The sequence below is a fragment of the Colobus angolensis genome, unplaced genomic scaffold (genome assembly GCF_000951035.1).
Source record: "Colobus angolensis palliatus isolate OR3802 unplaced genomic scaffold, Cang.pa_1.0 Scaffold336, whole genome shotgun sequence".
Classification (NCBI taxonomy): domain Eukaryota; kingdom Metazoa; phylum Chordata; class Mammalia; order Primates; family Cercopithecidae; genus Colobus; species Colobus angolensis.
Genome location: NW_012116666.1, coordinates 247,512 through 263,121, shown reverse-complemented (window position 1 = coordinate 263,121; position 15,610 = coordinate 247,512). Strand labels below are relative to the sequence as shown.

Genomic DNA, 15,610 nt, shown 5'->3' with positions numbered 1-15,610 from the left:
AAAAAAAAAAAAAAAAGAAACCACTTTCTACAATGTAGAATTTCCATAGAGGGAAAAACTAGGACACTGTTCCGTTTGCTAATAACTTTCCTTTGACACTTGTATCCTTATTCAGCTGATACTTATCAAATGCCCATAGGAGCCAACTACAGACCCCTGTGCTTTCCTTTATGACAATGAAGTCCGACACTCACCCTGGCAAAATGGTCGTTTCCGAGAAGTGTCTGCAGTAGGACAGGTAGCTGCTGCTCCAGGTGAAGTTTAAGGCAGAGCTGGGTCAGCTCCTGGCGGTCCAGAAAGCCGGTCCCCGTGGTGTCACAGCTGCTATACACTTCCCTGAGCTGCGAGACATAGTGGTTCTCTTCTTCATCCATCCCATAGCAAGCTGGCAGCGTGCAAGGGAAGAAGAAAACATCAGGACACTTTCCCGCCTCCCCTCCCATTCCCACACTGCCGGTGAGTGCCGAGCTACGTGGTCCAGGCAGGGGCAGGAGCTGGCATGTGGGGAAGGCACCAGGGACCCTTGCAGGGCCAAGCACAGTGGGAGGACTCAGCTCCACCCTTGCAGGAGAGGCCAGAGCAGGTTAACAGGGAGTAAGGATAAATAGTCCTTCAGTCGTCAGTCACAAGAACTAGAATTTCTTTGTTGTATGAAAAATATCCATTAGGCCAGGTATGGTGACTCACGCTTGTAATCCCAACACTTTGGGAGACAAAGGCAGGAGGACTGCTTGAACCCAGGAGTTCAAGGGTGCAGTGGACTGTGACAGTGTCACTGTTCTCCAGCCTGGGCAGCAGAGTGAAACCCTATCTCAAAAAGGAAACTATTATAGAATAATTAGAAAATAGAGATATGTAGTATAAAGAACACTAAAACCATCAAAAATTCCACTACCATATAAAAACACTACTATTAATATTTTGACCAGCATACAATCTAATTTTTTTGTTGGGGGGAGACTGGGTCTTGCTCTATTGCCCAGGCTGGAGTGCAGTGGCACAATCTCAGCTCACTGCAACCTCTGCCTCCTGGGTTGAAGTGAGTCTCCTGCCACAGCCTCACAAGTAGCTGGGACTACAGGTGCATGCCACCACTCCTGGCTAATTTTTGTATTTTTACCAAAGACGAGGTTTCACCATGTGGACAGGCTGGTCTTGAACTCTTGACCTCAAATGAATGCCTGCCTTGGCCTCCCAAAGTGCTGGGATTACAGGTGTGAGCCACCACATGCAGCCCGAATTAATTTTTCTGTATACATGTACAAATGTAGTTTTTTTCCTTACAAGGTTTTCTTTTTTTTTTTTTAATTTTTATTTTTATTTTTATTTTTATTTTTTTATTATACTTTAAGTTCTAGGGTACATGTGCATAACGTGCAGGTTTGTTACATATGTATACTTGTGCCATGTTGGTGTGCTGCACAGGTTTTCTTTTTTGTAGTAAAAAGGCAGTAAAAATTTTACTAAATTGTACTAAATAAAAGTGCTTACAATAAGGAAAAAAAGGAAACTCCAATAAAAATATACAGAGGATGTTAATAAATCACAAAAGAAATATATATAATTAATAACCATCTACAAATGCTCAAATTAAAACCAAGATATGCTATTTGTAACTGTCAAATTATCAAGACTAAAAATCCTGGATGCCTATTGTAAGCAGGGGATCTCGCCCACTGCTGGAGGAAGGAATTGGCAAACATTTCTGGGGGGTACTTTGTCTGTATATGAAGAATACTTAAAATATTAACTGTCCTAGTATCTCACTTACATGAAATTCCTTATATTTAAGAAAATAGAGCTACAGACAAAAATGTGAGTTCATCAGAATATTATTTATATAAGAACAGGAAAGAAAATAACCTAAAATATCCAACAGAAGAATAGTTTGTCAAATTATTGTGTATTTATATGACAGAATATTAAACAGTCTTGAAATTCACATTTATTTATTTTTGATTGTTTAGAGGCAGGGTCTCACTCTGTCACCCAGCCTGGAGTGCAGTGGTACAATCATAGCTCACTGTAACCTTGAACTCCTGGGCCCAAGAGATCCTTTTGCCTCAGCCTCTGAAGTAGCTGGGACTATGGATGCATATCACTGTGCCCAACTAATTTATTTAAAATTTTTTTTACCAAGATGGGAGTATCACTATGTTACCCAGGCGGGTCTCAGACTCCTGGACTCAAGTGATCCCTTGCTGTGGCCTCCCAAAGTGCTGGGATTACAAAGTGTAAGCCACTGCACCCAGCCGAAAATCACATTTCTGAAAAATATTTAATAGCATGAGCAGTGTAGAAGAATAAAAACTTTATAATAATAATAATAACTAATATACTTACTGGTCACTTTACATATAATAATTCATTTATGCCTTATAACAATTCTACCAAGAAGTTTCTGCAACTTTCTGGAGGAAAATATATTTTAAAAAGGGGAAAAAAGAAACAAATACACCAAAATGGTAAGAAATGCTTTCATTGGCCCGGGCGCGGTAGCTCACATCTGTAATCCCAGCACTTTGGGAGGCTGAGGCGGGTGGATCATGAGGTCAGGAGATCAAGACCATCCTGGCCAACATAGTGAAACCCCATCTCTACTAAAAATACAAAAAAAAATTAGCCGGGCGAGGTGGCGGGCGCCTGTAGTCCCAGCTACTCAGGAGCTGAGGCAGGAGAATGGCGTGAACCCGGGAGGCGGAGCTTGCAGTAAGTTGAGATCGCGCCACTGCACTCCAGCCTGAGCGACAGACCAAGACGCCATCTAAAAAAAATAAAATAAAAATAAGAAATGCTTTCATGGTATGACACATTCATATTTCCTATGTTGTATATTTTTATATCTCTCAAAAATTTTAGAACAAGTAGAACACTTTAGTAACTAGAAAATGTTACTAAAACATAAAAAACATGAAGGCCCTAAAGATATTCAGATAAACCACATAAAACCACCAATATTAGGCCATTATTCTGACCCACAAAAATGGCAATTTCATATGGTTCAGCCTATAAGGTAGGCACAAGAACTAAGGAACAATTCTAAAAAACAGAAAATATAAGGAAACAACAAGATGAAAAGTCAATCAAGCTCATTCATAATCAAGTAATTCGTAAACATGAAACAATGAAGCAACATCCCTTTCCAGTAAGGCACAGCACCGTAAATGCCAGTTCTATATAGATGTCACTTTAATGTGGTGGGTGGCATTTACTTGCCATCATCCACATGGAGTAGGGAGGTCGGAGTCAGAAGAAGAATGTATCAGGAGTTGAAAATCTGTTCAGCTCAACTCCCCAGTGGAAAATGTGCATGCTCCTCATCTTACTCAGGAAAATAATATAATCAATGATATAAAAATTAACGTTGACTAGGTACAGTGGTGTGAGCCTGTAGTCTCAGCTTCTCAGGAGGCTGAGGCAGGAGGATAACTTGAGCCCAGGATTCAAGGCTGCAGTAAGCCATGATCACACCACTGCACTCTAGCCTGGGTGACAGAGCAAGATGCTGTCTCTTAAAAAAAAAATTAATCAGAATCTTCACGGTGACATTAAATTGACTGTAGAAAGTGAACACAGCTGACCTTTTAATTAAACACCTGTTGATAAGCTGTAAAAACAGCCAGTATCTACACTGAGAATGAACAAACCGGTTCATAATCTCGGACGGCGTGCAGGTGAAAACAATAATCTGCTCAGCATCTGCAAGGGCCTGCCCTATTTGCTAATCAAATTACTCAACCCTTCTCAGACAGGAGTACACAGAAGTTCAGACAGGGCAAAGAGGAGTGAACTGTGAACATCTGTCTCCTCTTTCAGACTGTTTTGAGATAGTAACAAAGAAAATGGACAGAAAACCATAAACGATAAATCAGAAAGCAAACTAAGCCTGGGCAACATGGTGAGACCCCGTCCCTACAAAAAATAGAACTAGCTGGGCGCGGTGGTGCATGCCTGTAGTCCCAGCTACTTGGGAGACTTAGGTAGGAGGATCACCTAGAGGCCAGGAAGTTGAGGCTGCAGTGAGTGCCACTGCACTCCAGCCTTAGCAACAGAGCCAGACCTTGTCTCAAAAAAAAAAAAGAAAAGAAAAAGAAAGAAATGAAAAAGAAAGACAAGTGGTAAAATCCAGAATGTGAAAGGCAGGGGAGAGAGGGCAGAGTGGCTGGTGGAAGGACCCCAGGCGAAGGTGAGCAGGATGCCACCAGGGTTCACCCAGCCCACCAGGGCCCAATTTCCAGCCCTTTCCTGTGTCTCCAAGAATCACGAAAAAATCTGTTTTGAAAATTCCTCCACTTTTTTTCTATTTTATGTTTAGTTGTAACCAATTCAACCATTTAAAGTATATAAAATAAAGAAAACAAAATAAGCCTGTCCCTCTACCCTCCCTGCTTCCCAGAAGAATCATTGCTTGGAACGCAGGCTTTGAGATCATTTCTAAGACTCTAGAACAGATGGGCGGTGAGGCACACGCACGTACATAACACACAGACACACATGTATATACATACTTATGTATAATAAGTATAACACTGAATACATTATTTTCCAACTTGTTTTGAAACTTGCACTGAGAGATCGTTCCCTGTCTCCCCCATTTTAAAAAATACAATGCGCTCTTGTGTGCAGGGCTGTAACATGATGTATCTAAGTATTCTCAGAGAGAGACGGGTAAATCCAGGGTTTTCTCTTACATCACCTCCTGCTTGTAATCTGAGGGGTAGGGGAGAAGACAAAACCTCCTGCATCGAACACCCCTGCTCCTTCCTCTTCGTGAGCTCTGAAAGGCGTGAACCAACCACTGTTTCCTCCTGACCATGCCCCACAGGCCATGCCTTTGGGAAGGTCCAGGAGCGCTTCCCAAACAGCAAGGCTTGGAGGAAACATGCGGCTGGGCTGTTTTCCCAACGTCAAAGGGTAAAAAAGGGATCTCTTCATCTCCTGGCTGTGGGCAAGTCCTGCACCTAAGCCAGCCGGGGGTGCCTGGCCTTGGCTCTCAGCTCTCCCTATACCACAGCTATTTTTACTACACAGGAGAAGGCACAAAATGGGGACTCAAAGTTCTTTCTCATGGGCATCTTTCCCTTTCTAAACAAGATGGGGAAAGTCTCAAATTGGGGCCTGCAGAGCCCTGGCTGCCCCTAGGAGGACAGCTCTACGTGTGGCCAGGCCTGGCCCATGACACTGCAAACCCTCTGTGGAACTAAGAGAGGCACAAAAAAGGAAAGACCCTGCCACGGCTGGGACTGCAGGGGCAGCAAGGCTGGAGAAAGAGCTCCTTCCCCACCACCTACAGCAGCTGGGCCCACCGGTCCCTTCCATGTATGGGGCTCTCAGGAGGCCCCAGCCACACCGTTTCCCTTCCTCCCAGAGCCCCAGATTCACGTTTTTGAGGCTAGGCTGGGATTTCCAGAAGAGGGAAGGAGCTTCAGTTCCCATATGACTACGAGTAAGGCATCCACAGGAGGACTGGCCAGCAGGGCCGGCGCGTGGGAAAGAGCGGTCCCCTCTGGCCCTGTCTTCGCGGGCTCATGGCACAGGCAGTAGGGCAAGCCCACCCATCTGACCAGCCAGCCCCCAAGCGGACCTGCAGCTCTGCCCCACCATCCCCATGTGAGCAGGGAAGTACAGGCAGCCCCTGCCCCTTCCCAAGGCTGCATCGAGCCTTCTCAAGCCCATGGCTGAGTTACTGAGCATTCAGAGCTGCCCCTCTCCTCTCCTCTCCCTCACTCCTGCATCTCAGACTCTGCCCAGAGAGCAGGTGCTTCACCTACTGGTGAGTCAAGTGTGGGCAAGCAGGTGAGTCAGACACAGCAGGTCTACAAGCCAGTCAAAGACCTTTCTGTGACAATTCACCAGCACATGGCCTAATCCCCATCCAAGACAACATCCAGCCACATTTTCAAAATAAAGGAAACGAGGAGGTATTGTCTCTATTCGCATACATCCAATAGAACTTGTCCTCCCCTCACCCCAGGAAGAGGGCCAAAGCGTCTTTCTGTAGTTTCTCAAATACCCCATGACCAACCTCAGCATATGAGGCAGTTGGAAACCCTGGCCAGGAAAGCTTAGAAAAACCCCAAAGCTCCACAGAAGACTGAATTCACCTGGAAAGCGGCCTGCCTCAGCCACATAGGAACCCCGCTGCAAAGAGGCTGGCCACTTCAAGGGGCTGTCCTGGGATCCAAGAGCCCCAGAACACAGCCCAGGCGACAAGACAGCAGACAAGCCACGAACCCCACGGAACTGTGGGGGGGTCTCAGAAGCAGTGGAGCAGCCTGAAGGTGGGGCTCAGAATTCCAGCGTTCACACACACTCCACTCCCTGGAGTCTGGAGCCGGTGATGCAAGGAGGATATGGGAGAGGAGAATAATGAAGGGGCTGAGCCCAATACACACACGCGCGCACTCAGAGAAACTGCACTACCCACAGAAGGAGAGAGGAAAGCCACTTTAGCCAGGAAACAAGACTGCTGGGCAAAAAGAACGATCCGATACCAAGGGAGGTTTCCTGGACACTGACATGTTACAGTGGCAAAACAGACGTCAACAGCGGGATCAGAAGACAAGGAAAGCTCCTATCAAGTGTATCTAAACAATAAAGATAAAAAATGAGAGAGGAAAAAACGGAAATTAAAAATCACTTCCATACATTAGTCAAATCAGTGTGGTCCCCGCACAAGCAGACATAGACCCATGGAACAGAAAACAGACCCCAGAAATCAACCCCTACGCATACCGTCAAATGATCTTCAGCAAGGGTGTCAAGACCACAAAACGGTAAAAAGACTGTCTCTCCAATAAATGCTGTAGGGAAAACTATAGATATCCACAAGCAAAAGAACTCAGTTTAACCCTTCCCTTCTACCACATACAAAAATTACCTTTTGTATAATTTACCAAAAATGGATCAAAGACCTAAATGTAAGACCTAAAACTATAAAACTTTTTATAGTTTTAACTAAAATAGTGTAATAGTTTTATAAACAGAGAGAAAGCTTCATGATGTTGGATTTGGCAGTGATTTCTTAGATACGTCAGTAAGAGCACAGGCAACAAAAGCAAAGATACACAAAGGGTACTACACCAAACCTGAAAACTTGAAGGCACTGCAGGGCCAGGCTGGTGGGAGCAGGGGAAGCCAAAAGAAAAGTAGGTAAGCTCTAAGTCTGTCCTTTTTCCTGGCCCAGGATACACAGTCCTCCTGTGCCCAGCTTCTCACCAGACACCTGCACGTTAGCTCACTGCAACTTTGGCCTTATCAATACTGCACAAAGCCCTCTTCAGCATGCAGCATAAACACTATTCTATAAAATCCCCAACAAAGCTTTGTCTCTTTGCAGTCAGCTCCTCTCTTCCTGCTGTACCTGTTGCTCCCTTGCAACGTATTTTTCTACTTTCTTTCCGCCCTTCTTACAGGTTGGTAAAAATATCTTACTACCTTACCTACCTGTAAGGTATTTTTCTATTTCTTGGTAAATTCTTCTTACCCCTGCGCTGCCAGCCCCAGATAGTTGCCGCTCAACTGTGACAATAACCAAAAGAATTCAAAACAGCACCTCAAAGAGATACAGTCATGTATCACTTAACAATGGTGATAAGTTCTGAAAATGTTTTGTTAGGTGATTTCGTTGTTGTGCAAACATCACAGAGTGTGGCAGGCATGGCCTACCACAAACCTAGGCTATAAGCAGGTTTGTGTACTGAATACTGGAGGCAATTGTAACACAATGCTAATCTAAACATATCTAAACACAGAAAAGGTACAGAACTACAGTATTATAATCTTATGAGACCACCACTGTATATACAGTCCATTGCTGACTGAAACATTGTTATGTGGTGTGTGACCATACATACAGTCATCCCTCAATATCTATCGTGGGTGGTTCCAGGACCCCTCATGGAAACCAAAATCATAGATGCTCAAGTCCCTCTCTAAAATTATGTAGTATTTGCCTATAACCTATGCATATCCTTCTGTATACTTTAAATCACCTCTAGATTACGTATAATACTTAAGACAAGGTAAATGCTGTGTAAGTAGTTGTTATACCATATTGTTTAGGGAACAATGACAAGAAAACAAAAAGCCTCTACATGTTCAGTATAGAGGCAACCATCACAGGCCTTACTACATTTTTTATTCATGGTTAGTTAAATCCACAGATGTGGAACCCACAGATACAAAAGACTCACTGTACTTCTGTGTACAATGGAATATTATTACACCTCAAAAAGGAGGAAAATCTTGTCATTTGCAACAACATGGATGCGCCTAGAGGACATTAATGCTAAGTGAAGTAAGGCTGGCATAGAGAGACAAACGCCACAGACCTTACTCAGATGTGGACTCTACAGCAGCTGGCTGCAGAGAAGCTAAGAGTGACCAGGGGCTGGTGTCGGGGGATGTGGCGGTGTTGGGTAGGGGTGCAAAGTTTCAGGTAAGACATGAATAAGTTCTGGCGATCTACTGTACAACGTGGTGACTATAGTTACTCGAAAATTGCTACGAGAGTAGATCTTAAATGTCACCACAAAAAGTATTAAGTATGAGAGGGGACAGATATGTTAATTAGCTAGATTTAACAATTTTATAATGTATACATGTATCAAAACATCATTTTGTACACCATAAATACATGCCATTTTTATTTGTCAGTTATACCTTTATAAACTAGGGTGAGGGAGAAGTTCTAGAGATCTGTTACAAACCTAAGCGAATCTAGTTAACATTACAGAACTGTACACTTAACAACGGTTAAGAGAGTAAACTTCATGTTGTGTTTTTTACCACCATTAAATTTAAGTAAAATATATTTTTTAAAAAGAAAGAAAGAAAAATGTTCAAAATATGGTGCCCTGCTTTCTGAAACTGCTCAACTCTGTTCTCCTGTAGCACTTCTATCTGGATTTTCTCCTTGCCTCCCTCTCCCGCAAAATAATCAATCCCGAAGCTCTACACATCCTCAAAAAGCCCAGAAAAGAGAGCCAAGGGAAAGGAAAGGGGAAGTGATTAGAATCATACAACACTTTTCCAAGCACACAGATGGAAAAGTCGTTCCGCTTGGGACAACAAATGAAAAGCACCCGCGCCAAGCACACCCTCGTGAACCTCAGAGCAAACTAACGAGTGAGCCCTACAGATGTCCAGAGAGAAGGAGGAGCCCCACATCACAGCAGCAGGGATCAGAATGGCACCATGCCCGCAGCAGCAAGGCTGAAGGTTCAGAGCCAACCCAGGGCCTTCCACATGCTCAGGGTAGTAGATGACTTTCCACGTACCCAAGAGGCTATAAACTCCACGCTGAGCACACACTTCGGCAAAGCAAGGGGTGAACCGAGAAAGTCAAAGGCAAAGGCTCACGATCTGGGCTCCATCCAAGGTGGGAGGCTTTGGTGTAGGAGCTCAGCCAGGCCAGGGATGGGAGGTGACCGGCCCCAAACAGACTGCCGTGTACGCCCACTGAGCATTTGGGAAAAACAGGGATAGGCTTTTGACAGGGCCGATGGAGCATTTGGAAAAAATAAGAATAAGTTCATTAAAAAGTGAGCCAGGGCCGGGTGCAGTGGCTCATGCCCATGAACACAGCACTTTGGGAGGCCCAGGCAGGTGGATCACTTGAAGTCAGGAGTTCGAGACCAGCCCGGCCAATAAGGTGAAATCCTGTCTCCACAAAAATACAAAAAATACAAAAATTAGCTAGGCATGGTGGCGGGCGCCTGAAATCCCAGCTGAGACAAGAGAATCGCTTGAGCCTGGGGGGCGGAGGTTGCAGTAAGCTGAGATCATACCACTGCGCTCCAGGCTGGGCAACAGAGTAAGACTGTCTCCAAAAGAAAACAAAACAAAACAAAATGATAAGCCAGTAAAATCCCAGACATCATCAGCCTCTATAAAGCCAAACCCAGCAAAAGAGTAGAAGTATAATCACGGCCAACCTGTGGGTTCTGCAGTGGACAATGTTATGCAGTGACAACAGCAAAAACGCACAGTGGCCACTGGGGAGCCTAAAGAGTATAAGAAATAACAGCAGAATGAGGTTTAATTACCTTGTCCATACTCTGTATGCCATAAAACAGTATAGTTAGGGTATGGACATGAGTATCAGGAGAAATATCTAAGACTGAAACGTGGCTGCCTCTAAGGAGACAGATGGAGAGATGAAGGCAACAGAGTAGGGTAGTTGATGTCAACATACACTTTTTAAAACTTTCTGCCTTTGTTTTTGAATCGGAGTCTCCCTCATGTCGGCTGGGGTGCGGTGGTGTTGATCACAGCTCACTGCAGCCTCAGCCTCCTGGGCTCAAGCGATCCTCTCACCTCAGCCCCCAAGTAGCTGGGACTACAGATGCGTACCACCCTGCCCGGCTACTTTTAAATTTTTCTGTACAGATGGGGCCTCCCTATGTTACCCCGGCTGGTCTCAAACTCCTGGGCTCAAGTGATCCTTCTACCTTGGCCTCCCAGAGGGCTGGGATTACAGGTGTGAGTCACCACATCTGGCCTGAATGTTTTCATTTTTAAGCCATGTGAGTATGTTATTTGACAAAACAAAAACTGATGTCAAAGAGCCGTGCACCTGCTGGCTCTGCACATACAACACAGCAGTGCTCCTGGGGAGGTGTGAAGTTCATTATGGAGCCAGTCCTCCCCACACACAAAAGTAAAACAGAGTACAAAATACCGGAGTAAACACTGAACTTCAGTTCAGTGCACAGCAGTGTGGCTGTCAGGTAGCACCACCCTCTGCACGTCACTGGGAGGCCCCCTGGAGGGACGGCCCTGGGCTGCTGCCGGTGGAGGGTGGTTCTGGGGAGGAGGAACCCAGAAACGAGCTTCGTGCCTTCACCGTCCCATTGTGGGGGGTGCAGCTACCTGAGGACACTGTCTCCTTCAGGCCCACGGTGGCACCACAGACCACCATTAACGAGGCTCCTGACAAGAGTCGAAATGCACGTCACGTTAATTGCGCATCTACACTCGCATGCTTGCCGCTTGGTCCCTCTCCCTCCCCCTTTCTCAGGGACCCAGCCTCTACCTGCCCCAGCAGCATTCACGGGACCAACACGGTGCCCTGCCCAGGCTGGGGACTCCCCTGGGGTTGGAGCTTGGCTTATCTGGGTGAAAGACACCTTGGTGTGAGATGTTGGTGGCCGCCCCGGCCCATCCCAACCCCGCAATGCCACTGGAAGATGAACATGTGTCGCCGAATGAAGGGCAGGGAGGTATGGGCGTGGACTGTGCACCTCTGGCCCTGTCCTGAGAGGGGACTTCTGTGGTCGCCAGGCGAGGGGAGCTCTGTTTCTGTCCAGCTTCTTCCTCAGAAAGCAGGGGCTGAGAGGGATGGGCTCCCTTACCTCTGCTGTGGCCTGTGGTCCTATGAAAAGGCCTCACTCCTGGACAGTGGACCACCATGGAAGAGAGGAGTCTGCCAGGTCCTGTAAAAATACTGCGTGATATATTTTCTTTCTTCCCCCACAACATAAATTACACCCACATTTGCTTTCCAGAGTTCTCTCAGCTGACCCCAGCATCCACTGGGTAAGGAATCCTTTGATGCCCTGGACCTGGTGTAGACGGTGGGCAGCCCTCAAGGGCACAGCCAGGGCAGACATGGTCCTAGGCTGCCATGTGTGGCTGGCCAACCATGGCATGGCCTCTGCTCCCAGGCATGGACACGGCCTGGCCCCAAGGTCACAGTGATGGGTAGGGCTGGGGAGCACAGAACTGGGGAGCATAGGGGTGGGTAACACAGAACTGGGAGAGCACAGAACTGGGGAGCACAGGGGTGGGGAAGCACAGAACTGGGGAGCACAGGGCCAGGGAGCACAGGGCTGGGGAACACAGGGTCAGGGAGCACGGAGCTGGGCTTCAGGGTGGCAGCACAAGACACTTGCCAGCCAGGGCTCTTGGGCTGTCAGCTGCTGCTGGAGAGGCCCTGCCCACTGACCTGCAGTGTTTGATCAAATGACATGAGTGTTGCCCTTTAGCGACCGGCAGGCACTTGATAAACGTTACCAAAACGTACACTAACATGGGCAGGACTGGGGTCAGCTAGCCCTAGCAGTGCTGATGCCCAGAATCCAGTGTCCAATTTCCCTACAGCACAGCTGTGTGCACTCATGGAATCAGCTGGGACAGCAGGGGTAAGGAGTCAGCAAACAGCCATGCTCCTGCTGCCAGGGTCAACGGAGATAGGCCAAGGTCACATGACAGGGTTCACAGCAGCGGGATCTTCCTGATCCATGCAAAGACAACCCTGGATAAACAGAGGTTGGCAATGCTGACTCCTTAGCCACGGAGAACCAGCAACCTGGCCCACACCTCGCTGTGAAGCCGCTGGGCCCCTGCGTGGCCAAGGCAGGCAGCTCAGATCTGGGCAACTCCCAGCTCCTGCCACTTGCAGCCTCATGGTCTACAGGGTGGACTAAAAATCTGCTACTAAGGGGGCGATGACTGAAAGGGCCAGGAGCTCCATACAGAGACTGGACTGCTGCTTACTCACTACACGCTGTAATACTGCCACCAGGGACACCAGAACTACCATCCCACGTATGTACAGGTGCCCAGAATCAGAGTTTCATGCTGCTCAAACCCTATTTCCAGCGGTGCCTTGCTGCAAATCGGCCTTCCCCTCCCTCCCTACTTGGAAATACAACCAATGCAAATGACAGAACACTGACAGGAGAAAGACAGCCGCCCTAACTCTCCCCAGGGAGGCCACAGCACGTGAGCCGCCCGCCCACAGCCCTCTGTTTAGACTTCCCAAAGCCTCTGCATGAGGGTAGAGGCAAGGACACCCCTTCTCTATCATCCTTCCACAGACCACGGGGAGGAGGAAAGAAACACGGAGCTTTCCCTGAACTCTCAGGACCAAGACATTTGTCCAGCACTGCCACTGCACACCCCTGAGGGTTCCCGGGGGCTCCCAGGCCTGGGCAGGCGCCTCAGTGCAGTCTCACAACAAGCAGGTCACTGTAATAATACACACTGTTTACCTGGGCAGTTCAGAGGCCTCTTCAGTTTCTTCTTCATACAAACTGAATTATTAATACTCAGTATTCCACATGTGCATAAAATGTTTGCACATCAAAATCACTGGAAAACCTGGCCAGCATTCAGCAGCTGACTACAAAATTGATAAAAAGCAACACAGTTTCTCTTAGTTTCATTTTTGGAAACTGGAATGAGCAGGCTCTCAATGATCCTAATGCTATAAAGCTTAATTTAAGATACAAACATAAACTTTGCCAGCAAGTGAAAGAAAATCCTGTTTTCATCCAGAGGCGAAAAGCCTGTCCCCAAACAAACTGGACACTGCCCCAAAGACAGATGATGTGGCCACCACTCTGCAGGACCGTGCAGCCCTCTGGAGGCCGGAGGAGCAAGGTGTTGGTTTGCATTTAATTTAGTTAATTTATGCACAGTGACGAGGGAATTTAAGCTATGCCCCCCAGAATCCATTGGGCATTAAGGGCAGAGAAGGGATTCATGACCACTCAGAGGCAGCCTAGGTGTGCCGATCACCTAGGGACCCAGAGTGTCCGTAACAAGAAGCCATTCCCAACAAGGCTCTCTGTAAATCCCGCTCACCCAGAAAGAACAGGGCTGAGGCAGCCCTTTGAGGGTGCTCCTTTTTTATCTGGGAAGATGTTATAACCCCAATAAAACACTGAAGCCAGTGCCTACCTTCTAGCTGAGCGGACCACAGTGCTACTTCAAACGGCCTTGCCAGCAGGAATCAAGCTTCACACTCCGGCAGTTCTGAGCTATTAGGATTAACTTCTGCTTTAACTGTTTTCATGGTTTTTGCTAATTTTTCAAAATTTTTGCTATTTATTCATTTTGCAGGCACAGGCCTGAAATAGCTCAACAATCAAGTTTGAAAGGCTATCCCCTTTTTTTTTTTAATCAAATAAGGTTTAAGCTTTTTTATTGTTCCAGTCCCAAAAATATAAAAATAAGCTTATACCTCATTTAAGTGTTAATCAGTATAATACTTACTTTCCCTACAAAGTAGATTTTCAGACTAAAAACTACAAAGATACCAAATGTTAAAACTGTCCTAGAACACCTATCTTTCTATGGTCTCCTAAAAAAAGACATCTCAGTACCTATCAATGCCAGACTGTGCTGTCAAAGTCTCTGGTTTTAATGTGGGTTCTGCCACTTTCTAGCTCTTGTGACCTTGGACACATTACTTCACCTCCCTGAACCTCAGTTTCCTGATCTGAACAACCCAATTAGGACATTATGAGCATTAAAAGAGCTAATGCTAAGCATGCTAACATGTTAGGTACTGAGACCTGTTCCTAATAGATGGCAAGTACTGAATAAATGTTACCATGCCCCATTAAACAGGCAACTGTGTCTGGGACTATACACATGTCTCTAACCATCTACAAGCTGGGTGGGCATTTATAGCTTCCAAGATAAATAATCATATACAGCTAATCCCGTAAGTTCCTACTGTATGTCAATATATGTAAAGACTTTTATATCCATACATACTTATATTCATGCCAGGGCTATAGCAAATTTATATGTGTATCCATATAATTACAAAATACCCATACAATTAGTTATAGACATGAGATTATCCACACACACTTCCATGTATATAAAATGAGCTCTCTCTATATATATCATTACAAAAATAGGAAACTTTATTCTCAGCATCAATATCAACTTCTAACATAAATCTACTGTAAAGAAAACAACAGTTCCTCTTTTTTACTGGAAATAGCCAATAACAGAAATAGAAGAAATGAGAGAACAGGAAGAGCACATTTGCAGCTACCATTGTAAGAGCTGTAGTAAGACCAGAATCATCTGTGTACAATCAAAACCACTGGGAGGAGTGACATTGTGCACAACAGCGGAGCGGGAAGCTCTAGGGGGTCAGACGCTCCCACAGAAACTACTGAGCAACTGCAATCAGCTATTTCAAAACTCTGGAATCATTTCAGATCCTTATGGGCCTGCGACCAACCCTGTTCCTCAGCCCCTGTTCCTGCTGCCCTAGAGCTGGAGGACAGCAGCCTGCACTCCTGGGATATCCGGCTGGTGCCAGAGTGGGCAGTGGGGACCCTGTCCTCCAAAGCATGGGTTCAGGGTTTTGGTTGGTCTAGTGGTTCCTTTAGGGAATGAAGCAGACCTTGCCTTGCATTCAGCCTTCCTGGGCTACAGAAGCTTCCCTCAAAAGCATCTATCAGAAGATACAAAGGGATGGGAGTACCTTTTGGGAAGGAAGAAACTTTGTCAGGTCACTGGATGACTGTGAAGAACAAAAACTTCAGTCACTGCACACAAGAAAGATTATACAATTTGAAGAATGAAGAAAAAGAATGAAGAAAAATGAACACAGTCTAAAGGTCAAGTGAACAATCATACACATCAGAGGAGACCAGAATGGGGCAGAAAAAAACATTCACAGAAAAAATGGCCAAAAACTTCTCAAATCTGATGAAAGATATGCATATTTTGACCCAAAAGGTAAGAAACCCAAAAAGAGGCCGGGCGCGGTGGCTCAAGCCTGTAATCCCAGCACTTTGGGAGGCCGAGACGGGCGGATCACGAGGTCAGGAGATCAAGATCATCCTGGCTAACA

At 46.1% G+C, this 15,610-nt stretch overlaps 1 protein-coding gene across 1 annotated transcript in view; it reads right to left on the bottom strand.

Annotated features, from left to right (window-relative positions):
- Positions 1–15,610, bottom strand: part of NINL (ninein-like) — a 167,231-nt gene that overhangs the window by 78,954 nt on the left and 72,667 nt on the right. The window contains exon 2 of the mRNA XM_011952171.1: positions 195–385. Coding sequence (XP_011807561.1) covers positions 195–385 — 191 coding nt within the window. The remainder of the gene's footprint in view (positions 1–194; positions 386–15,610) is intronic.